Here is a 23,778-nt window from a genome sequence, read left to right as displayed (position 1 = left end):
TGCTTTATAAGTTATACAAGCTGTGCGGTGCTAGCAGAGCAGCGAGGAGGCAAATCAGAAGAGAATGTGCAGTGAAGTTTAACGGGTTAGTTGCTGAAAGAGGGGGACACAGAGACACACTCATTAACCCACAGGAATGCAGTTAAATCTCTCTCTTTTTCTCACCGGGGTGTGTAAGGCACTGATGGAGGTGGGGGGATGTACAGGTCCAAAATGGCTGGTTTCTCCTTCCTGCCGCTGGATTCAGTGCTGCTGCCTGGGGACTGGCTTTTACTGGGAGACGATGAGCTCTATTGAACATGAGAAAAAGAGCAAATTTGACCCTGTGGTCAATTCTGGAGTTTATGGTCGAACCTCTAGTTCTGTTCCTGCACCACCCTGAACCTGCCTGAACCAAGCACAATGCGTTCTTCTCCTCCTAGTACACACATAGTTGCCTCCCAGTGCTTGAAGGCAGGTAGTGTGAAAGGACACGCATAGGGTTGTATGATGGGGGTAGCACATAAAGTACTTTATAAACCAAAAGGAGAAGCATTTTCTAATTTGGTAAAAGGGATGATAGCTTCATGTATATGGAGTACATCACATTATCATTACGGTACAAAAGATGCTGATGCACTTTGACTTGCCAAACCACAGGTAAAAACAAGTCAGTCAACTCTCTGAATCATCATGTGTGATCTGTCTGCTTAAAAGCAATTATAGCGTAATGTGAGATCTACCTGCTGATATCTCAACATTTTGATCAAACAATGTTGAGCATGGCATGCCCAGAGAAGTCTCTGTGTAACATGAGGCTCCTTTATTTGGGGTACATACTTCAACACTGTGATGGTTTGTTCTGATTGTGTCTGTGCAGGGTGTGGAGGCACCTGAGGAGGCCTGTACCACTGCCAACTTACGTGCTGGATTACAAGAGTCTATTGTTTCCACTGGGTCCCATTTAAGCAGCGGAGTCAGGCCTAGACTGCTCTCAAGGTCTACACTTTCCATAAATCCAACTTCTAAATGGGATTATCATTACATAAATCTCCCAACACAGGATTTTATGTAGAACTCCAGAGACTGGGACCCTGTTCAAACCACAGGCTGCTCGAGTATCAGGAGGGTGGGTCCATACCATTCAAAGCGCATGAATGGAATTACACAACTCCATTCAGTGGTCAAGGCAGGCTTTTCAAATGCAGAAGGACTGAACTAAAGCCAGTATGAGGCACAGAGAATGACGAGCATCCCCACCCCCCATCTAAAAGGTTATGTGTACCTCTGCACAGTAGGCCTATGGAATGTAAAGCCTGATGGTATCTAGGCTAAAGGTGGTGATATCTACAGTAGGCCTGTCACAACCATCACCATGGACTCTAATCTACATGACATCAGTCTGGTTTTGTTCTGCTCTGCAGCAAACAGAAACAAAGCAATCCACAGTTGTTCTCTTGGTGAGTCCAGGAACACACAATCAGACAAAGAGAAGTTCAGTAAGTTCAGTGGCGGCGCCTAACACTTACCAAATTATGACGCAATGCACATTAACTGTAAAGACCTGCTAGTGTCTTTGCACAGACCAGTCATATGGGTCCGTACACTTGATGGGGGAACCGCTCAGATTACACTACACTTGCACCAAAAAGGGGTTAAAAATAAATACTGTATAAATCAGAGATTGACAGTTCTGACATGCTGGATCAAACACAATAATGTGTAAAAGCAAGAGACAGAGCAAGAGAAGAGACGAGAAAGTGAAGAGTGAGCACAAGAGAGAAGAGAGAGACAAAAAGTTAGAGCTAGAGAGTTTGAGAGAAAGAAAGAGAGGGAGAAAGAGAGGGAGAAAGAGAGAGAATGCACGAGAGACAGAGAGCGAGCTATAGAGAAAGAGGCAGAGTTTGAGAGACTATGAGAAAGAGAGAGAAAAAGAGAGAGAGAGAGAGAGAGAGCGAGCAAGAAAGCGAGCGCTAGAGCAGGTTTGAGAGAATATGAGAAAAAGCAAGAGAAAACCTGAGAAAGTAAGATGGATAGCAAGCAAGAGGCAGAAAAAGAGAGTCTGAATTTGGGAATCTGTGTGTGTGAGTGAGAGAGATAGCAATTGAGAGAAAGAGAAAGAGAGAGACAGAGAGACCAAAAGAAAAAGACTTGGTCGCATTCCTGAGGAGGGACTGACCTGGGCCTGTGGGGGTTTCCAGCGCATGTTTTTGAGGGGTGCGGGTGTGAAGCCTGACGTGCCTGCGGGTCTCTTCTTTAGCAGCAGCACCACTCCTTTAGGATCCTCCCTCAGCTTGGCCACCAGGTTCTTCAACTGCCATCCCACCTGAAGCAAAACACATACACATACATGACCTTACTATACTGCAACACTGACCTTTAGAATAACCAGTAACACAGAAATGCAGTCAGGGTGGACAGGGCAGTTAGTGCCTTTGAATGGGAGTGTATTAAAAGTAATAACACACACATTCTCTTTGTTATTAAAACTGAAAATATAATTAAGATCAGAAATTACAGTTTGCCATCTCATATCAAGAGAATGCCAGAAGAGTGGAACTCTAATTTTGCAATTGCCGGTAAAGGTGGACGTTTCAGCCTTTTCACTTTTTTGGCTCACATGTGCTTTTCACTGCCTGCAGGTACAAAGGTGTTGAGAGTGTAAAAGCACTTGCCATATTTCCTCATTAAAGCCATAATATTTACTAAATTAAAGACTTTTTATTCGTACAGCTGAGACATGTTTGTTCCTGTAAGTTTGCATCTTTTGTTTTTGCACTGCAAGGCTAATTCTAATGTAGCAAACCAGCAAATGAAGCATTTGTATTGTGCATTACTACAAGAGTGCTAGCATCCATACTGAAGCTATTTTTCTCCAGGTGTGGAAACTTGAGAAGGTCATGTGAGCAGAGAGATGCTTACCACTGTCTGTTGGTTCACCTGGATCACCTCATCACCTGCGTGGATCTTGCGGGACATGTCAGCAGGGGACTACAAGGAGAAGATTGGAGGAGAAGAAGAGAACATAAGAGCTCACACTCAGATACACACACCTACACAGCTCAAATGCACCCAAAAGCCATGAACACCAGACGTAGGGTCTTCAGATTCAGCAGATCGTCTTTGGTATAATCTTTTGGACCATTGTCAGCTGAACTATCTGGAGTCACTGTAAGGTTAAAATGAAACAGACTATGCAGAGTTTGCCTCACCCATAAAGGAGGCTAAATTGTCAGATTATCACAGCAAACAAGAGGGCGGTTGAGTAACAGCAGGCTAACAAATGTCAGCATGATTCATTAACTGTAATTCGTCAAAGACTGAGTAAAAGGTGGATGAGTCATTACATCAGATGTGGGAATTAATTTTTTTGGAGAGAAATTGTGAATTCTGACACAATGACAAAATGACATTTTAACAGATCATCCTGGTCCTTTTAAGGTCAGTCTTCTCTCCCAGCCTTTCAATATTAAGATTACACCAGTAAGCCTGGGATCCTTTCATAAAGAAAAATAGCTTCCACCACCCACAGAGAGAGGGAGGCTTTTTCACACCCAACACTATCTGCCCCTTATTCTCTTCTGTGTGGTACATGCCAACAAGGGTTTGTGCATAACATGGACGTTGCCATACCGACAGGACTAAATAGCAGTTAAATAATGTACCAGTCATGAGGATGAAGTGGAGAAGGATGAAGTATATGAACTGTTCTACCACAGAAAACGGGTCAGGCTCTGGTCATATGGAGGGCATGGGGTTCTCAGAGCAAACAGAGCAGTATGAAGTGCTAATATTATGTAAAGCTTTATGGTTTGTAATTTACAATGCAAATAAAGGCCAACTGAATTTCTCTGCTTTTGTGTTTGATTGGTTATCACACACACTCTGTTAGACTGATGTATGTGCAGTAGAAAAAAGGTAAACATAACAAGTATGGGCAATATCTAACAGCATGTCATGCTTATCAAACAGTATTTTTTGTTATAATATTAAACCAATTTAGTTGAATGTATAAAATATGGTAATATACTAGGTTATAAGACACTAATTAATAGTTGAAGGAATCTTCGCTTGATGCACACATATCTTTCCCAAAAGTGGTTCTTCTATGGTGTAACTCAAATAACGCTTTGTAGCACATTTCATTTGGGGGGGGGGGGGCGTAGAACACTATGAGACATATATTATATATACAGAATAATGAATGAAGGAAAAACAGCAACCAAGCATAAATGCATAGTCTTGAGAAGCCTATTGTTTCCAAGTGACATATACTGAACATCCTGGATGTCACAGGACAGTTTGTCAATGTGTGTACAAGTGACCTCATGCTTGAGTGATAGATTAGTGCTTTAGACAAAAACAGCATAATTCAAAATGGTATTTTTGGCTTCTAAAAGTTTGCTCCAACACATTTAACTATTTAGATATATTACAACAGAACCAGCTCTTTCCCCAATGATGAACTACAAGTTATGAAATTATTGTTGTGACATATTGGGATTGTAATAATTTAATTTCTCTGAAAGAAGAATGTATTAAATCAGGTCACATCATTTAAATTAATAATATTAAATATTAAATTATTCAAAAATGCAAATATTGTAGTAGCTACGAGCTGAGTTTCTATTGTTTCACAGTTACAGAACTGATCATGTAATTGGTAACATTCTGTATTTACAGGTTAAGGTAATCTGCATTTCTCTATTTTACCTGGTTGATTCAACAGAACCTCCCTGCTTGCTTTAATGAGCTACAAGACAAATAACAAAGATCACAGCATGCTTTATTTGTTGCCGACAATAGCTGTGACTTCTAAGCGTTAATGGGTTCATCTGTGTTTTGTATTTAGAAGAACTTTGTGACTAATAGGGCTGCTCCCTCAGAAGTGCTCAAAGCAGAAGCAGCTCTGTCTGCTTTCAGTGTGTTCATGCTGACGGAACACACAGCGTCCGGACAAGACTAAATATATCTCAGCCCCTGGCATCAGACAGCAGCTCAGAGCTGAATCAAAGTCTTACATGCTCAGTGGTGCCGGTGATGACGTGAAGCCCGTCGTAGGTGGATTTGATGTACATCCCCTGAGGAAAGAGAAAGAGAGAGAAGAAGAAGAGGGAGAGGAAAAAAATGGAGGGTTGATGTAAGGCACTGTGAACTGATGTAAACTCTTAAAAGTAAACAGCAGGCTTGGTGTTTGCTTCGCGTTATTTACTTGCAAGCAACCACAAGAAACATAATGAAGGGCTGCATTACGACTGCTGAAGCTTTAAATGATTTCAGCAGAGCATGTGAGCAATTTTCTTGTTTGTCTAATAAAGTATACAGGGTGGGAAGTACTCACCAGCCCCTCTCCGGGATTGAGGTTGGTCAGCTGCACTTCCTCCAGGCACGTTGACTGGCTCATTAGAGGATCAGAGGTGGTTCTCACGGTCTGGTCACAGATATTGTTCAGCACCTTGGACTGCAATCAACAGGAACGCTTAGCATTGGTGTGAAAGGAGGACATCTCAGACACATTGGAGAAAAGCACTGGAGAACGGCCTCATTTCTACAGGGCTGTATATTTCTGCTGGCCAAGGGGGCTATTCGTATCCTAAACTCTTAAAAATATAGGTTCCTAATTGGTTCTTGAATGGGATGCATGGATCCATGAGAAACATATAGAACATTTCACATCTTCCTTAAAGATGAATAACTTGAAAATGGTCCTGGTATGACTCCAAATATCTGCATTAGACATCTGTATTTTTAAGACTATACTATCATTTCTGCAATAATGCAACAGTACAGAACATGCCATGCCTGTTTTTTTGTTTTTTTCTTCAGAAACCACAGAAAAAATGGAAAATATCTGTAAAATCTCAAAAGAAGACAATGTGTCCTCAAACTTTTGACAAGCAGGGGTAGGTAAGCATTCATCAAGCATAGCCAGGGAAAAAAGAACAAGATTATCATCCTATCAACTAATCCTTCATTTTCCGACATGGTGCTGAGTAACAGAGGAAAAAGACCCCCCCCCCCCCCACTCTCCCTTCATTAAGGCCAATCACAGCACTTTGGCATCATTAGTAGGGGCAGTTTAGGCACAAAGGAGGCTTTCTTCTCGGACATGCTTGTTAAAATCTCACATCGCTATTAGTACACACTACATACGCGCACACAACATTTGACCCATATCTGGTGGGCACAAGTAAAGTGGACAAGTGCGACGGAACATGGCCCGTAAACTCTGGTGTCCTCCATAGAGGAGTGAAGCCCTGAGCTTTCAGCCTACTCCTGCCTGCATAACTGCTGCGAATATGTCATCACGTGTGTTGTTTAAGGGGGGAGGAAAGGGGCCGCAATGAGAGGGGTTGGCTGGAGTTCAGTGGGGCGACAGAGAGGGAGGAAGTCTAATGTCAGGGGACGGGGTCTGCACTGTGTTGTTAACAGGAAACGCTGATGGACGGCAAGGGCCACAATATGCCACTCTCTTTCAACAGCAGCCTCCGATCCGGCCGCCAGCATTTATTAGCAAACACAGAGCAATGCTGAGGGTCTGTCAGTTGATCTCCGAGCAGAGTCTTACGCTTTGCATTTCCCAGTAATAACACAGCTGGACTGCTTCCATCATATCCCAGTCTGAAAAAATGTTGGTGTAGCAGATCACTGTAAATGTTACCACACATTCTGTATATTTAATATATTTTGATATATTTTTTATAATCCCCACAGAGAAGCTTTAACAATAGAATGGGGAGTTAGGGGGACCTGAACTTTATGGGCGTTTTCAGACTAAATCTGATACTAAATCTGGTTCATTTTTACTATTAGTGCAAATCGTTGGGGCAGGTATTATAACAGCAGTCACACTCAGATGAGGACCAAAACAACCACACTTGAGAGACTCTTGAAAGTAGGTGGTCTCGGCCCAGTCCCAAACGAACTCTGGATCAGACTTTGATTCAACCCAACGATCAAACATACTCTGAGAGTTTGAGCTCTTTGAGCTTCTTACTGTATTTACTTTATTGCTCCTGCCCAAGAAAGGTCTGACCAATAAGAGGAGAGAACATTCTCATTTTGGTACACTTGATTTTTTTCCTTGTGTGAAAAGAAATCAAACTAAGGGGAAATGCTCCAGGTTTACACACTTGTTAACTGACTCGGGCCAAAGCAAACAAGCTATAGGTGTGAAAACACCCCAAAATCATCATGCCAAATGACAGGCAATTGCTAGAGTGTCAGCATGTAGAACTGTGCTCAGTGACTGATCTCCCGGTATCATTGGAAGGAGCTGAAGTAGCATTTGTGATCTAACCAACACCCTTGTGGCAGAATGCAATCGAATCCCAACAATAATGTTTCAAAATCTAAAAAGCCTTCGTCAAAGAGAAAAGGCAGTTCCTGCAGCAAAGGGGAGGCAAACTCCTTTTTAATAGTCTTGATTTGGGAAGAAAACACTGTGTGAAAGCAGGTGTCCACGAACATTTGTCCATATAGTGTATCTGGCATGGTCATGTATCTGTACCTCGTGTACCCTTCAATTACCTAACAAGAAATATAGTGTACATAACAAGCTGAAGAACCATACACTAAAAGGTATTACACTATCAGATACTTACAACTTCCAGAATCTTCTCCTCCATGTCGAAGACCGTGCAATCCTAAGAAGATAAAAAAGAAAAAGAAAAGAAAAAGAAAAGAGAGAAGATGACGTCAAACCCCAAGAAGCTTGGAGACAGAAGAACCCTCTGGACCAAGTAATAAAACCAAAATCAGGGTCAGGGTAGAGTTTGTGTAATTAGTGATCCAGATATAGACAGCAGAAGATGAGCTTCAGCCACAAATAAACAGCTTTGAGCCTTGAATTACATATCCATGTTGGTGCTAAGACAACATAATTACATAAGACAGAGCAGAGAGACACCAAACTATAGTGGAAGATAAACAGGACACACCAGTATCTAAGTAAATCACACTGTCGGAAAGAAGGGCACTCATCTGAGTGCATCTTAACACTAAAGATTTTTTACTGTATGAGATCTGTGTAGTGAAACTAACTTGGGCTCAACACTCCACGAAGAATGCTAAGGTTTGTAAGATGCACATCCTAAGGAAGTAGCTTGACCTAGCATGGTTATGTTGTAACAGCAAGTGGAAGCTAGTAGCCACCAGTTAGCATGAGGTTAAGTGGATACATCTAATAAGTGGTTAATGACTTCCATTTGCTTTTAGCAATGTTAGCATTTTACTGAGGTGTTCTTCTGCTTCTACAAGCGTGCTAATATGGTTAACATTAACTAATGTGGTTAACATAGTAGCCACCAATTAGCATGAGGTTAACCGCTCATTTTTAACTGAATTGTTGTTTTAAGGGCCTACAACGGTCTTCCACTGTATTACTTGTATTATTACTTTCCACAAATATTTACCCAACATCATCTTAGGGGATTAGTTTAGGTGGGGTAATGTAATCATTACCAGAGGTTCTCAGTGATTTTGTGCCATGTCAGATATTTTTACAGACACGTGGACAAGTGTCTACATATATACTCATACTCTGGCTCTGGAGACGCTTAAGGGGGCATTTTGTTCCACAATGCATGGCACAGATCACTGTTCAAGTCTGTGTCTAGACTAGCCAAAGGGCTCCTTACTGGTCACTTCATCTACAGAAGCTCGAAGCCTTGGTGTAGTCATGGATGATCAGTTATTGTTCTCCAGCCATGTTGCAAACGTAGCTCGGTCATGCAGATTTCTCCTATACAACATCCGGAGAATTCGAGCCTTCCTCTCTAGAGAGGCCGCCCAAGTGCTTGTTCAGTCTCTCGTCCCTTCAAGACTTGACTACTGCAACTCTCTTCTGGCTGGTCTCCCTCTGCGCACCATCAGGCCCCTGCAACTCATCCAGAATGCAGCGGCACGGGTCGTATTCAACGTTTCTACATTCAGCCATGTCACTCCACTGCTGCGTTCCCTTCACTGGCTTCCTGTAGCTGCCCGCATCAGATTCAAAACCTTGACACTGGCCTACTAAGCCCAGAAAGGACCAACCCCTCCATACTTGATGGCAATGGTCAAAAGCCGATCTGCACTAAGAGCCCTTCGAGCTTCAAGTACGGCTCAGCTATAGCCTACATGTGTGTTATCTAAAATCATCATTATTATAAGTGTATTAGAAGATTGGTATTTATCATTCGTCGTTCTTTGGAGGTGCCTAAAACGATTGGCCAGTCCCATCGTGGTCATTTATGCCATGTATGTAATAATGTTTACATACTAAATAAAAATAAAATAAAAAAATCCAAAAAATTCCTTTAAATGTCTCAACATCTCTACACTACTAGGGGCTCCTCTTACAGCTGAGGCAACATAGCAGAGGGAGAGGTGGGATACTAACCAGTATGGGGCTATGAAAGCGACCCCCTACTAACAATTAGGCCCTGCCTATTTAGCTGGAGAGGGACATTAGCCGCACTTGTCCAGCAAGCACCTGTCCGTCAGCTGGTAGCAGCCGCGGGCTTGACCACAGAATGCTGACATTATTGTGAGCTACACCACTGACCTGATTCGGTGCTTAGTGTTAATGAGCAGAGATTTGGAGGGAGTGTGCCAGCGCAAGCTTCCATTGCAAGCAGCATTGCTATTTTGTGTGACCTAAAAATCGAGAGTACAGATCTGAGTTTTCTGACTGGATATATATCTGTATAAGGAAATGTTTTTAAGTCCATTATTCCTGTGCAGAATAATAGAATCACTAGCCAATTGTATGGAAAAAGAATAGGAAAAGTAAGTGTCTGTGTTTGATATACTGCTTAGGAAAATACTTCAAGTTATTTAAAACCATAGAACCCATTTGGGGCTTGAATGGTTTTTCCTTTGAGCACCAAATCTGAGGGTTTTCCATAAATCTGTTTCCAAGAGTAAGAAAAGTTGGAGGTCTAGGAAAGAATGTGGCATGAAATGCATAGCTCCTAGAAGCTACCATCCCAGTGACCACATAACTGTACTATAATTTATCTCAGTGACAATGAAAAAGCTTTATGGCAAATATGACTTTGAGCATTTGGGGGTATGTGAATTCATATGAGTTTATACTGTGTCAGATTTCACAGACAACAAAAAGACAACAAAAAGACAATAAAGATAAACCAATAACTACATTCAGTTCCCATTTGTAGAAATTGGGCTGAAGATCAGACAGGGACACATTGAGGAAACTGATCCCGGACTCATGGATGTCATCAGACAACAGCTGATAGACATCAGATGGTTTGTGGGTCAGTGTTTTGATGTGAAATTGGAGAAGCTTTGTGTAGAAGAGCAGTAACGAGGCAGACAGAGAATTCAAACTGTGCTGGCAAAACAACTGAACATGCTACCATTTGCACAGCTGGCCAGTAAGCCTTGCAATGTTTTGAGATTCAGCATCTTCCCATCGTCAATTAAAGCACCAGATTAGTTCCTACTAGATCACTTCTGTTGTTCCTCTTCTAGGACACCAGAGATAAGAGACACACTGACTGGTCATGCTTTATACCCAGTAATAGGCCATGCAATCTAATGAATTTTTCCCACACCATTAAACTCTTCACTGGGCTTTAGGCTCCCAGCAGGGGTTAGTTTAACATGGTCCACTCTTGACCTTGCTGAACTCCCAGCTCTAACCTGGGCCTCAAACACTCTGATTCCTAGAATGCTGGTAAAGATCTGGTGTCCTGCATGTTGTATGCTATTAAACTGTGGTGTTTTATTTAGTAATACAATGTGCAGCGACACCTGCACAAATATGACCTTTACAGAAAAGTCATCAGAGAAAGAAAAAAAAAAAAAAAAAAAAAACCTTTCCCTGCGTCCTCACCAGAAAATCCAGCGTCAGAGGTTTTCAAAGGAACATCTGGCCTGAGGCATTTTAGAATTAAGTGCTGTGGACTGATGAACTTTTTGAAAGACAGCATTTTGGCCACAATGGCCAATGTTAGGTATGTTAGGAGAAAAATTGTCCAGAGAAATTTCATGGAAATTACACCTTTCCACCTGCTGAGCATGAGGGCGGGCCAAAAAAAAAAAAAAAAAAAAAAAAAAAAAAAAAAAAAAAAAAAAAAAAAAAAAAAAAAAATATATATATATATATATATATATATATATATATATATATATATATATATATATATATATATATATATATATACACACACACCTTATACATGGTATTTTACAGGTTATTTTACTTGCTGTCCTTATCAGAAGTAGAGAGCATTCCACTTTAAATCAGTGAGGCATTTACAGTCCAGTCTTGCCCCCTCCGAAAACCACTGAGCTCTAAATCCACAACTCTGCAAAACACTGCAAACCAGGATACTGCTACTTTCACAACCATCATGGAATTAATCCATTCAGTGCCAGAAAACACACACATATAGCCATTTTACATATAACAGCATGAAAACATCCATCATGTACAAGGTATTTGTCTGGTGAAAATGTGAAGAGGTGATTAAACTGAACTGGCTTAACCTGCAGACTTTTACTAAACTACAACACAAACACTTCAGTGCTGAAATACAACTTACCATCATCATCATCATCATCATCATCCATGACATTAAATAACCTCATAAGCGCTGGATCTGAGGACACTCCAGCATATTTAGTTTTGACAGCATTCATATTTAGCATGGACAACATCTACTATGTTGATTAATGCTACAGTAAACACAAGTGGTGTTCATCATAATGTAAACCGCCCTTCTGTATCTGCAATTATTGCTGCAATGAAAACTCATAGAGAGAAGCCTCCTGCTGGGAACATCTTGCAGAAGCCCAGGCAGAGCCACATGGCATGGAAAATAACGCCGAGGAATGTTGGCCGCCAGCTTTAAAAGAGCGCCCAAGGTTTTTTTTTTTGAAACTGTAAACTCAAAAACTGCGGATGGTGTGCTGGGGGGGTCTGCCTTTAGGCTTGGACCAGATCCATATTTCCATCTCACATATGAAGAACTTGCAGACAAAGCCATCCAGGTACTAGTCTGGTAAGATATTCAGCTTGTCCATTTAAAAAGACATGTGATGAAAAGGGATAAGAAAACAGGGATAAGAAAACAGACCTGCTGGACTGTGGTGGTCAGCTCCAAACACAGTTGAATGATCTTGTTCTTAGTGGCAGTAAAGTCACTGATCCCAGTCAGAGGGGTTCTGCAAAGAATAAGGTCAAGAGATGAGATGCTTAGGCTATGCAAAGCAGTGTTCAGTCTAATATACTGGTCTGTGAACACAGTTGATCTTAAAAGTTAGATTTAAGAGGATTTATTTATTTATTTATAAAATCTGATTGTTTTGACTGTTCGCATCAAAAAAAAAAAAAAAAAAAAGATTTGTAAGGTCAGCCTGTAGTCTGATTGCATATCATTATATTATCCAGTGTCTGAAGTGATTAACTGTTCTTTTAGGTTGAAGGCTTTAGAACTAACGACAGGTACGGCTCCAGAATGTGAATAGTCAAGGCCGAAAGATCTGAACTGGAAGAAAAGAACTGGAATTGAGCAACAAGGCTTGTACTGTGAACATAGCCTTTAGACACTTTACCAAGGCACTCTGCTAGCAGTGTATACAGCAACGCACAGGCACAGAACCGCCCACACGGTTTATCACAGTGTAGACAAGGACATTAATCTTAAAGAGAGTCAGTAGTGTGACATGGGACTGCTGCAATGAAGCCATTAAGGTAGAGCCACACAATAGCATAGGAGAACTCGACTTCTACTGCCGCGTGGCTGGACTTTTACAGCCTGTGGTCATAAACACTGAGGCTGGGGCTGAACGTGTTGCTATGTCAACCCATTACAAAAACCCTATCCTCTGACAAACGGCTCTCATTTCTCTCCCAGGCTGACCACAACTATCTCGCCACATAATGTGAGAAGCTACCACATCACTGAACTCATTGTTTTAGTCAGGGTTGCTGCAAGAGTAATGGTCAAGGTTGCATGAAAACATCCATCAGATTTGACTTGGGACTAGCACTATGAGCACATGTTTCTTCAGTCTGCTGCTTCTAGATAAATAATCAAGAGTTGAATCAGAGCACTATTTATTATGTTAATACACAAGGTGATGGACACTTCTCTTCCATCAGAGAGATTCGGTTGATACCGTCTACAGAGTCAGGCCCACGCAAACAGTGCAGACTGTATGTGGTTTTGTCGGTCCTTGAATGTTTCTGTGGAAACATCTCTCAAGTTCAAGAACGGCCCCTGCTGTGTTTGCCTGCGACCACTTAAGCGTGATGCAAGCCTGCAAGCTCTGAACTCCGACAGAATTCCATTAATAACACCATCTTTATGCTCAGAGATGGGATCACATTAGCTTTTTGGGCATGAAAAGCAGTACATACTGGGTCAAAAAAACTAGATTTTTCTACACTCACTGTTTTCTATCGGCTCCACTTACCACATCGCAGCACTTTGTAGTTCTATGATTACAGACTGTAGTCCATCTGTTTCTCTGCATACTTTGTTAGTCTCCCTTCACCCTGTTCTTCAATGGTCAGGACCACCAGAGAGCAGGTAGTATTTGGGTAATGGGTCATTCTCAGCACTGCAGTGACTCTGACATAGTGGTGACGTGTCAGTGTGTGTTGCGCTGACACGAGTAGATACGAGCAGACACAGCAGTGCTGCTGAAGTTGTTAAACACTGTGTCCACTCCCTATCCCCTACCTATTGTAATAGACACTCCTAACTAGTAGACCTACCTTGTAGATGTAAAGTCATGGACAGACTCAGTCCAGCAGTGAGGCTGAGGCAGTTAAAAACTCTGATCCACTGGCCACCTAGCAACCACTTACCAACGTGGTAAAAGAAACTGAACAACCAACCTAGCAACCACCAGGGATGCCATAGCAACCAGTAAAAGTCATGTATGCTGCACAGCCATTCCATGTTTCCTTCAGATAATGCACTTTTCTAGTTGATTTTAACAACTTTTCTTCTGCTGCATGGAACCAACAGAGGTTCCAGACATACGTTCTTCACTCCTATACCTTAGGAGTATCTCAACTAGCAACTACTTAAAAAAAAAAGGATCTAAGAAAATAGTTACTAAAGGTTTTGTTTTCTATACAGTCAGGCTGCAGACCTTCCATTATAAATCCTGAATCTAATATTTCTTCATACCTGTCCAGCCACGCCAAAAGGCTTTTAGCCGCACCAATGAGCTCAACCACAGACGTGAGGAACTCGTTGGGGGGTTTGCGGGAGCTGCTGCCGTCATAGCTCGGACTCTTCCTGCGCTCTGAAGTCCCAATGTGTAGATTATTGGATGCTGCTCTCATTCTCACCACCAGGTTCTTCAAGTTGTCTGTTTCCACACCATAGTTCTGAAGGGGAGAAATAAATACAGAGACATATCAGCTACACTTCACAGTGTTAACACAGACACAGATGCACAGAAATACAGAGTGTATTCGCGTTTATTTTTTATATATTTGGAGGACTATCTGTGCAGGAGGACAGTGAAGATGATGAAATTGCAAGAAATTGTTGGCCCGGAGTAACCAGAGAGGCAATAACAATGAATAGCAGAACAGCAACAGCTTGGGGTTGGATTTCAGCTGAGAAAAATAGGCATCCTGTCCATAGCATTGTGTGAATGAGCGGCCACGTCAGACTGAAAAGGACAATCTAAAGGGAAAACTTGTACCACATAATTCCCATGAGGCATGCAGTACTTGCTTTCTTTCTCTCTAGGTTTTGATTTGTAGCATTTTCCGATAAACAGACAGTTTACAGCATTGGTCTCCAACCCTGGTCCTGAAGGCCCGCTGCCCAGTTCATTTTAATGCCTTCCGTGCTCCCAGTACACCTGACCCAACGAATTAACTCATTATCTCACCATCATGTCCTTACTGAGATACAGAGGGTGTGTCAAAAAAAAGGAAACCACTGGCTTCTGCGAGAGGGATCTCAGGAGTCGAACAAAGTATGGACAAAATCCTTGCTTCAAGACGGCCAATGTAATTACTGTATTAAGAAGCATGAGACATGTTTGTGCTGCCTGAAAAAAAACAGAAGCGATATCTGCTGTAGTTTGTTTAAGACAGTAAACACTATTTTACTCTGCGTTCTGCAACAAATACTGTGGTTAGTCATCTGTCTGAAGGTCACAGCAATAAGCTATAATTGCTCAGAGTCTCCATTGCAGTTCATATTCAGCATCTGCTGCTGAGGTGTTTCATAATGTAAGCCACTTGCTCTGTTTAGAACAGCACTGCCCTATTTAGACTCCAAAAACTGTCTGGCGAAACGCTTGTTGCTTAATTTAGATGCTAAACCTGGCAACCTTGTGCTCCACTTTGAAAAGGCCTTGGAAAGAATGAGCGCCGAACATCTGAACCGCCGCACTGGGAGAGTCAAGGGGGTGCTCACGAAAACCTCAGCTCACAAAAGCACTGCACCGCAGCCAGACCATGTGAGCCTGCATCTCAGACCCTGCGAGTCCAGGGAGAACAGCTTACGTTCCACTCGCTCCTGCAGTTTTTTAAACCTGCAAGCTGTCAAGAAGAGCAGTTTATCAAAGCTCCTTTCACAATCACTACAGGAAATGGACAATAAAACATCTAGCGCTGCAACGCAGCTGAAGAATAGCTTCTCAGAGTGGCGCAGACAGGCTGCTCCATTTAAAGTGAACTTAAGGCATGTAGATCCAATTGGATTTGTAAAGCAGCTTTTGTGTTCTTTATGAGATTTGTTAGAGTATTTAGAGAAGGAGTAGTGAAAGGTCTTAAGATAGAGCTCCTCAACTAGAGAAGCAACACATACATGCCTGTATATATTCAGTGTATACTGTACACACACTACTGCTCGAGAGTTTGGAATCACTAACTGCTGGTAGTGGGAGCCCCTGCCTTGTGTTTTGGCAGGAGAAACAGGCCCCACAGCCCATATTCTCATTAGCAGGCTGACTATTACCAGCGACTGACTGTCTCACAGATGTTCCGAGTCAATATATACTGCTGTGAAGTGGCAAAGCAAGCAATCTAAATGGCTTCATCTTTTGACTGGACACTGTCAGGCAGGAACAGAGTCAGCATCCCTGACTCCAAGGTAGAATGAGCCAATACGGAACTGTATTTCCTCTACAGAAAACAAGATCCATTATAGCGACTCCCTCAGGCTCTGATAGAGGGGCATGAAGAAAAACCTGGTGTGTTTTCAGGAACCTGGGTGAGATGGAGTTTCTCAGATCTCCCTCCACAAATCAGGCAGAACGCCCCAGCACGGCTCCTCTGAGGACCAGCATGCGTTTCCTGCTCTGGAGAGATTCTGGTAGGATCTGCCAGGGGAGAAACGTGGAGTGCTGCTAACACTATCCATAGCTCTTTCCACCCCCTAAGCTTGGCCTGAACATCTTTAATATCTATTCCAGAGTGCTGAGACAATAGAAGGCTCCTTCCAGAAAGAACGCTGCCATGGCTTGAGGGAGAAAAAGGGAGGTGTAAGGTTTCAGCACACATTCTGGAAAAGTCATCTCTGGGTCTCCGTCTAATTCATTAACATGAAGCTCTTCTGCTGGGAGAGAGCCTCTGGGTTTGATGATGCTTTCAACAGCAGAAACTGAAACCTGAACAAAGCAGCCATGTACACAATGCCATTCACAGACAATCTTCACATGAGAACAAAGGGACACTAGGGATGCACAATAGATAGTTTGTTAATCATTACTATGACTTTGGACACTGCAATACTGGAAAAAGGAATCTCTGACCACCCCAAAAAAATTAATTGTGCACTTTGAGCATCCTGATCAATCATGGTAATTGTTCTTGTGGGTCTTTTAAAGGCTCTCTATACAAGTTGATAATTAATCTGATATTTGAACTCAACAGCAAAACAAAACACTTTTTTCAGCCCCCCCACACCCCCCCCTAAATTGGCTAAACAAACTGTTGCTACAATTGCTTCTACTAAGCAAACCAATAGTAATTATCTATCAAAAACAGGACAAAACAAAACAAAACTAACATATTTCTTTGAAACAGCAAAAACTATAATTATCCAACTATCAAGCAGTAACAGAATACACTCATCCCTTTCCATTCCTTTTCAACATCTCTCCACCCTCCAAATGCCTCGGCAGTGTTTACATGCGTCACCGCCCTTGCCTGCCCCTTCCACCATCCCATATACGAGCACAATTAAAAAAATGTAATTAATTCTCGACTAGAGAGCAGCTCTCATGTACTGCACATGTTTTTTATTTATTTATTTAATATATATCAGCTAGAGATGAGGTTGGCATGACATGACATTTTCTGAGCATATCGCAGATATTAAAGAAAACTGACCAACTGCACCTTTCAACTTTGCATTGTTTAATTGGGATATGTTGCAGAAATATGAAATAATGACTAAACTAAGTATGTAATAATACCTGGGCAGTAGTTTTTAACATTTTATATTGCGACAAAGCGCTACAGGTGTCTAAATATCTTGTGATGATGACCCACCAGTCCCTTCCCTTGTCAGAGCCCATCAGCTCCTGTATAACGACTGGTCCCGTCTCGGTGTAGTGTAGTACTACAGTGTGCTGACATTTTGTTAAGCTCGTTTTGGCAATGTAGCGTTAGCTTTGTTTAGCCTTGGACTCTCTAGTTAAGCCTTCTTTGTTCTATGTATATTAGTCTATCCAAATCCAAGCACTAAGTGTTTTCCCATAGTTTGCAGTCTTTCTTGCTCTCTAATATGTATTTGGGTTCTGGATATTTGTGTCTTCCTTGCTGTGTGGACACTGGCTCACTGAGCCCTCTAAATAAAACCTATCATCACATGCATCCGGCTTTGACTTAGCTGATCCAGTCAGACTGAAAATGTACCTTACAATTCAGATGGTGTTCAAAGTTTATATGCACGTTGTCAATTTATTTTAAATATTTATTGAAAAAGGTGTTCTTTAATAAAGTTCATTATTGGTCCAGATGTATAAAGAAAGACATGTTAAAATTATACAAAAAAAAAAAAGAACAAAAACGTCTTATACCAACAATCCTGGCAACTAACAGGTTAGACGAAAAGCAAAAAAGTGAAAACTCTCTTCAGAAAAAACGAAAAAAAAAAAAAAAAAGGCAAAGGATTTGTTGGCTACACTTTGTCTAAAAGGTGATGACCTTCACCTCAAGTTAAAAGTTCAGTGAGACATTTTAGATAGTTCTCTTTCAAGGGTCCCTGAGAAACCTTGAACTTTTGAGGAAGACCTCAAACAAATGGTTTTGCTTTTAGAAGGGGTTGGGGGGCTGAGTGCAGTTCCTTGATTAACCTTTCCCATGGCACCAGTGGCCTGCTGAGCCTTTTCCCAAGTCTACACAGCGGGGAAAAGAGTGTTCAAAGCTCGTTTGCTCACGTGTAACTTGTGCAAATCCACGTCTCGCTTTCACGTAGCAAAAATAAAGTTCCAACGTTTGTGGAAGATTTATCTAAGATATCAACTCTCGCGGAGATGCAATGCAGGCCAAATTTATGAAGCAGATCAAAAGAAAACAATTTGAGGCCTGGTGGAATTTGGTGGCCATGGATGCACAAGGTCTGGGCCCAATTACAGTATCCGTGAAGCGAGGAGTGCTGGACAGTGGGATGTACCGTATGGTTCATAAGCCATGACATACCCATCAATCAAGGCCTTCATCTCCACTAACGTAAGCGTTTCCATATGTCCACAGCAGTTTTTTTTAAATACAGCCTCCATTATCTTCTCCACAGGAGATCAGCTGGATGGACTTTCTGACCAAAACCAAGTTGTTCTAAGTGCAGATAATGTTCTTCCTTTCCCTTGATCATGATCATTTCTTCACACTAAAATACTTTAGTTGTCATTTGCAGAAAAAGCCATTTATTAAAGAGAACATTAATGCTCTTGCTTCTGTTCTGAATGGAGTTTGTTCAGTTAGTGCTTCAATCAACACATGATCAAACTATAAGTCAATAGATCAGATCAATCAGATGACAAACAGCAGCCAAGGACGTGGAGAACAAATACAGATGCCCAGTGCAGAACATAGAGGGGAAAGTAATTAATGTGGAATCTCTCAAGAACATAAGGATCTCACTAAAACGTGTGAGCGATCAAAGAATTGGGCTGAAGTGCTTTTTTCGACACAGGAAGTGATAAAATATAAACCAGTTCCATCTGCCCAAATAAGGGGGTTAACCACGCTAACGTGCATAGCTTGGAGCTATTTCGGTAATCTAAGCTTCTCCTCTTTTCTCAACCTCTGACCTGTTGTCCTCTTGCACACCTTCTCTCATTTAAGGCAGTGCTGTTAGGTGTAAATCCTGGTGCAGTAGTTACTGTGTGATGATAGAGCACTGACTGAACAAACAGCAGCTCTTGTAGAGAGCTTGAGGCTAAGGGTTGGACAAAGGCCAGAGCAGAACCTTCAGTTGGAAAGCACAATCCTCTGCTCCCACATTCATATACTATGCTACGGCCATGTGCTTTCAACACTCCCCACCCCCCATTTGTGCATTAGTTGGTAACATAGAAGCATGCTTATATACATTACTTACTTCACCCATATCCAGCATTCATAAAATAAGCAACAATGAAGAAATCGAGCAAGCAAGCAAGAAGAAAGAAGGGATGAAAAAAGAAAGAAAGGGCTTAAGACGGGCTTTTCTTCTCCATTTAGTTCCTTCCTGTCTTTTTACTCGTATAATATGTCTACCTTTCAATGGCCTTAATCCTCGGCCACAGGCCATGCTGGACTTTCCAACCAATTCTGATTGGTAACAGTGCAGAAAACCTGGTGGGTCAAGTCCAGCCAGTGACATGCTGAACAAAAGTGTTTACATGCCTGGGGCAACGTTCCCTTGTGTTTAGCTACAAACTCTAAAAACCACCCAAAGCTTCCTGACTGCCTTTTTCAGGCTACTGGTGAGGTTACGGAGTTTGTTTAGCAAAGGAAGTAAGGAGATGTTTTCACTGTTAGTAGACTGTGATAAATAGCAATTTCCCAATCTGGGATTTAGGTCTGACAAGGCACTTGTGCTATATTAACAGGCTTGGCATGTTTAGTAACTAGACAATTATGTAGCCAGGTTCAGTGAGTAGGAAGATAATGCTGGAAAAATTATATACAAGGGGGTGGACATATTCCCAGGACATTTCCTCCTCACCTTCTTTTGGTTTTCACATTATAATCATCGAAAAAGGTTTCAGAGCATATCAGTGTATGTGTATTAATACACAATAGTTTCCCCACAGATAATATACTGAGAGGCCTAATTAAACCCCTTTTTGTTTTTCTTTATGTGGCAAACTGTCATAGACTGCAATGAAGACAATGAAAGGCAATGAAAACCGGCAGAATGACCCAGGATGCGAACGAGACATCCTCAGGTCAGAGTGGCAGCAACTTAGTCCACTGGACCGCTTGGAGCAAATTGATTTAGGTGTGGAGTTATCGGAAATGTTATTGGGATGTTGTTAATCCTATGAAAGATGCTGTTCTACAGTTCAATTAACCTAACTGAATTTTTAAATATGTTGGTAGAGTTCAACCCTAGCATCTTTGTTGGTTTTGGTAAAGTTACTGACCAGAGCGCACAGCAGGTCCACGGCTTCTAGCACCAGCTCCTGATGGCCGATGCGGGCCACTCCTAGCTCCTCCAGGTCCTGGTGAGAGATCTTAAGCAGCTGTTCTCCACTTATCTTCTCACCCTCAAAGTTGGGCACATACTGCTGGAGACTGTCATCAAGACCTTGACAGAGAAAAATGAAGAAGAGAGAGAGAGTGCGAGAGAATGAGAGAAGAACAAGTTAGCATATGGTGTCCATGACAGAAAAAGTTCTAAAAATACAACATTATGGACCTTACAGTAATCATGTTCATTCTATTATCATTCTATTATCAAATTATGTTCAAAGCATTTTATATTAAAGACATGTCTAGAACTTTTATTGCCCACAAACAAGTAGCAGGCTGTCTGTTCTCAGGCAAACAGTGTTTTTTGTGTTTGCTTTACGGCTGTTCAGACAGAACAGGTGTGCAAGATGGACCTCCCAGATAAAGCCATCATAAACACCACGCCGGTTGCACCTGCCTGTATGCATGTGTGTACGTGTGTGTGGCTAGTTAAACAATAATCAGCACTTTTATTTGATGGGGAAGGGTCAACTGTAACTGAAACTACAACAGTTCAAACGTAGCACTCCTGAATCTCAACAGACCTCGCCCCACAAAAGGAACTAACGCTAGTGGACTGGATGGACTGGATTTGTAAGTATCCTGCAACATCCGGGTTCTTTTCCTGAGAACTATTTTTTTCCCCTAACAAGACAAAATCCTGGAAACGTTTTTGTAGCTACCCGTTACACTTCCAAAACTGAAACTCAAAACTGAAACCGCTCCACCAGTCTTACTCCAATACCTGAAACTGTTACAACACAAGTGATGAGGAGCTCTTCACAGAATGTAAATGAACAAGCCGGACAGAATGAAAAGGAGCTGTTCAGCTCGCACGGGAACTTGCATTTGATTCTCAACCAACAAGCCGCCTCTGCAACAACACACTCCTACACCAACCCACATGCACAATGCGGCCCACTCATCTTGCCCCTCAGCCAGTGTGTTGGTGAAGGATGGCTCTATGGAGGAATGGGGGATGGGTGTCCACCCAGTCAAAGGCAGTACAGAGAGGGGCAGCTGCAGAGGACTGGCCCCATGCCCTGCTGCTCAAAGGCCTGTCAGCCCAGACACAACCACAGAGCTAACCATTCAGCACCTCATCCATCTCAATCCATCTTTGGAAAGGAAACACTATGCACTTGCCTAGAATGGCCATATTCTGGAAAAAGTTTAGATGAAGAAAGATCTGAAAGTGATGGTTCAACCTCATCTAATTTGCGGCGCTAGAAAGCCTTATAATCCATATAAAATAATTTGAATTATATAAGGGTTTAATGCTACTTAAGTCAGCTCCACTTTAACACCGTGGTGTAACAGACATTTGAGGGGGTCTGTCTTTATTTTCTATATTACAGTTCAGTAAACCTCAACTGGATATTATAGGAGGAACCTGTTGGCCTGCTGGCAGAGTGCCAAACTTTTCAGCAGTCAAACTAGGCCTTTTCAATAAATTTTACTTCATATACACAGAATTTCCAACAGCAAGTGTGTATTTGGGAGATCCAGCTGGTGTGGGTTTCTTCTTTTTTTAGTGAATAACACAAGAAAGCTGTAGTGCTAACAGCTCCGCCTTGCGGGTGACGTTCAGACTACTGAAAACATAGATAATGACCTAAGAACACACCATTTATCATTCAAACCGCGAACCAATCACTAAGCGGATTTATTTCCTTTTTTTTATTGGGCAATTATGACAGCTCTAAACGTATGTAGGCCTAAATACTTTTAAACCTATGTAACTTTCTCAGGTTACTTTGAAATACATATATTTTTGTACCTACAAACAAAAAGATAATAATAAATAATAAACAGTTATTTTCTCTATTGCACTACTCTGATAACCGTTCCTTCAGACAGGGCAGTTCAATGCAGTCAGGGCATTTTTTTAGAAATAGTTCAATTTTACCTAAACTGTAAAATTAGATTTTCTGAAATCATTACATATTTGTTATCAATCGAATAGATGTGAGGTCAGATTTCCACTAAATAGTACATTTTGTTTAAAATTTAAGCCCAACTTCCTTGATCACACCTTTACAAGAGCCTATTGCTGCAACGATCATCAAAGTTTGGAGGCTAACCCCACAACTCTCAGCACAAAAATACACTGGATTTATAAAAAAAAAACAAAAAAAAAACACACAAACAACAACAACAACAACAACAAAATCGTCCTGGAAATATATATGAGCCCTAATCAGTTCAGGGATGAACTGCAGTCGACACAGTAGCACGCAAGACTTATTCACTTCAAAGCTCAGCCACAAGCAGGAGAGAGTGTGAATCGGGTTGACTGAACACAGACCAACACAAACAGTACGTCCGACTGACTGGTCCAAGCTGTGCTAACTGAACGGAACCAAAAAAAGTGTCTTCTTTCAGAATGAGTCTGCTGAGAATGTTACTGCTGAGAAGGCACTTCCTGGAGAGTGATGCCATTCTTCTGCAGATCTTTTCAGAGCCTGCTGATGAGAGGAAGAAGAGAGAGGCACTGGAATGTGCTGAAGTGATTACAGGGCTTGATCAAGCACTTTCCGTGTGGTTTTCCTTCATTACAGTGAGATGTCGCTCCGCCACACTGAAATTAGCAGCTCTTCACAAAGCTTGCTAATGAAAGCCCTTCACATTGACTGCTGCTGAAGTGGCTCTGCATTATTTGACATGGGCCTGGAAAATAAATAATAAGGTGCCTTTAGTCCACAATATGTGGAATTATCCCTCTTTTAAGAGGCTTTAAGGAATTCCACTACCTATTGTGCTTTCCCATAAAGAACCTGGAATTCAGGATCAGTAGATGAGAGCACTACGTCTAATTGGGATGTTTTCAAGTCGGGCAGATCGAATAACAATGACCAACCATGTATGGATCATTCCCACCTGCTGTACCCACCCACCATTAAAAATCGGAGTAATTGCATGATTTTTTATCAAAGCTAAGAGGAAATATGGCCGTTCCAGTCAAAACACTTATGAAACCAAAGTGTGAAGCTGCCACCAAACCCTCTTTGTGTGCGTGTTCCCAATTCAAAAGGTGAGCACAATAAAGGAAGGTAGAGTGTCAGTGTAGTGTGAAGTGAACAAAAGGGATGAGTGAAACTTCTTCAAAGAGAGAAGCAGCCAGAAGCGCTTCATTGCAG

General features: G+C 41.8%; 1 protein-coding gene across 1 annotated transcript in view; it reads right to left on the bottom strand.

Moving 5' to 3' along the window:
• The window catches only part of LOC140564230 (connector enhancer of kinase suppressor of ras 3-like), a 60,969-nt gene that overhangs the window by 22,754 nt on the left and 14,437 nt on the right, over positions 1 to 23,778 (bottom strand). The window contains exons 2-10 of the mRNA XM_072689489.1: positions 20,551 to 20,714; positions 14,136 to 14,338; positions 12,069 to 12,156; positions 7,584 to 7,625; positions 5,321 to 5,440; positions 5,001 to 5,060; positions 2,902 to 2,970; positions 2,159 to 2,305; positions 166 to 290 (exon numbers count right to left, since the gene is read on the bottom strand). Of these exons, the coding sequence (XP_072545590.1) occupies positions 166 to 290; positions 2,159 to 2,305; positions 2,902 to 2,970; positions 5,001 to 5,060; positions 5,321 to 5,440; positions 7,584 to 7,625; positions 12,069 to 12,156; positions 14,136 to 14,338; positions 20,551 to 20,714 (1,018 nt within the window). The remainder of the gene's footprint in view (positions 1 to 165; positions 291 to 2,158; positions 2,306 to 2,901; positions 2,971 to 5,000; positions 5,061 to 5,320; positions 5,441 to 7,583; positions 7,626 to 12,068; positions 12,157 to 14,135; positions 14,339 to 20,550; positions 20,715 to 23,778) is intronic.

Source organism: Salminus brasiliensis, chromosome 10 (assembly GCF_030463535.1).
Source record: "Salminus brasiliensis chromosome 10, fSalBra1.hap2, whole genome shotgun sequence".
Lineage (NCBI taxonomy): Eukaryota > Metazoa > Chordata > Actinopteri > Characiformes > Bryconidae > Salminus > Salminus brasiliensis.
Note: the sequence above shows the minus strand (reverse complement) of the source record. Positions and strands in the feature narration are given on the sequence as shown.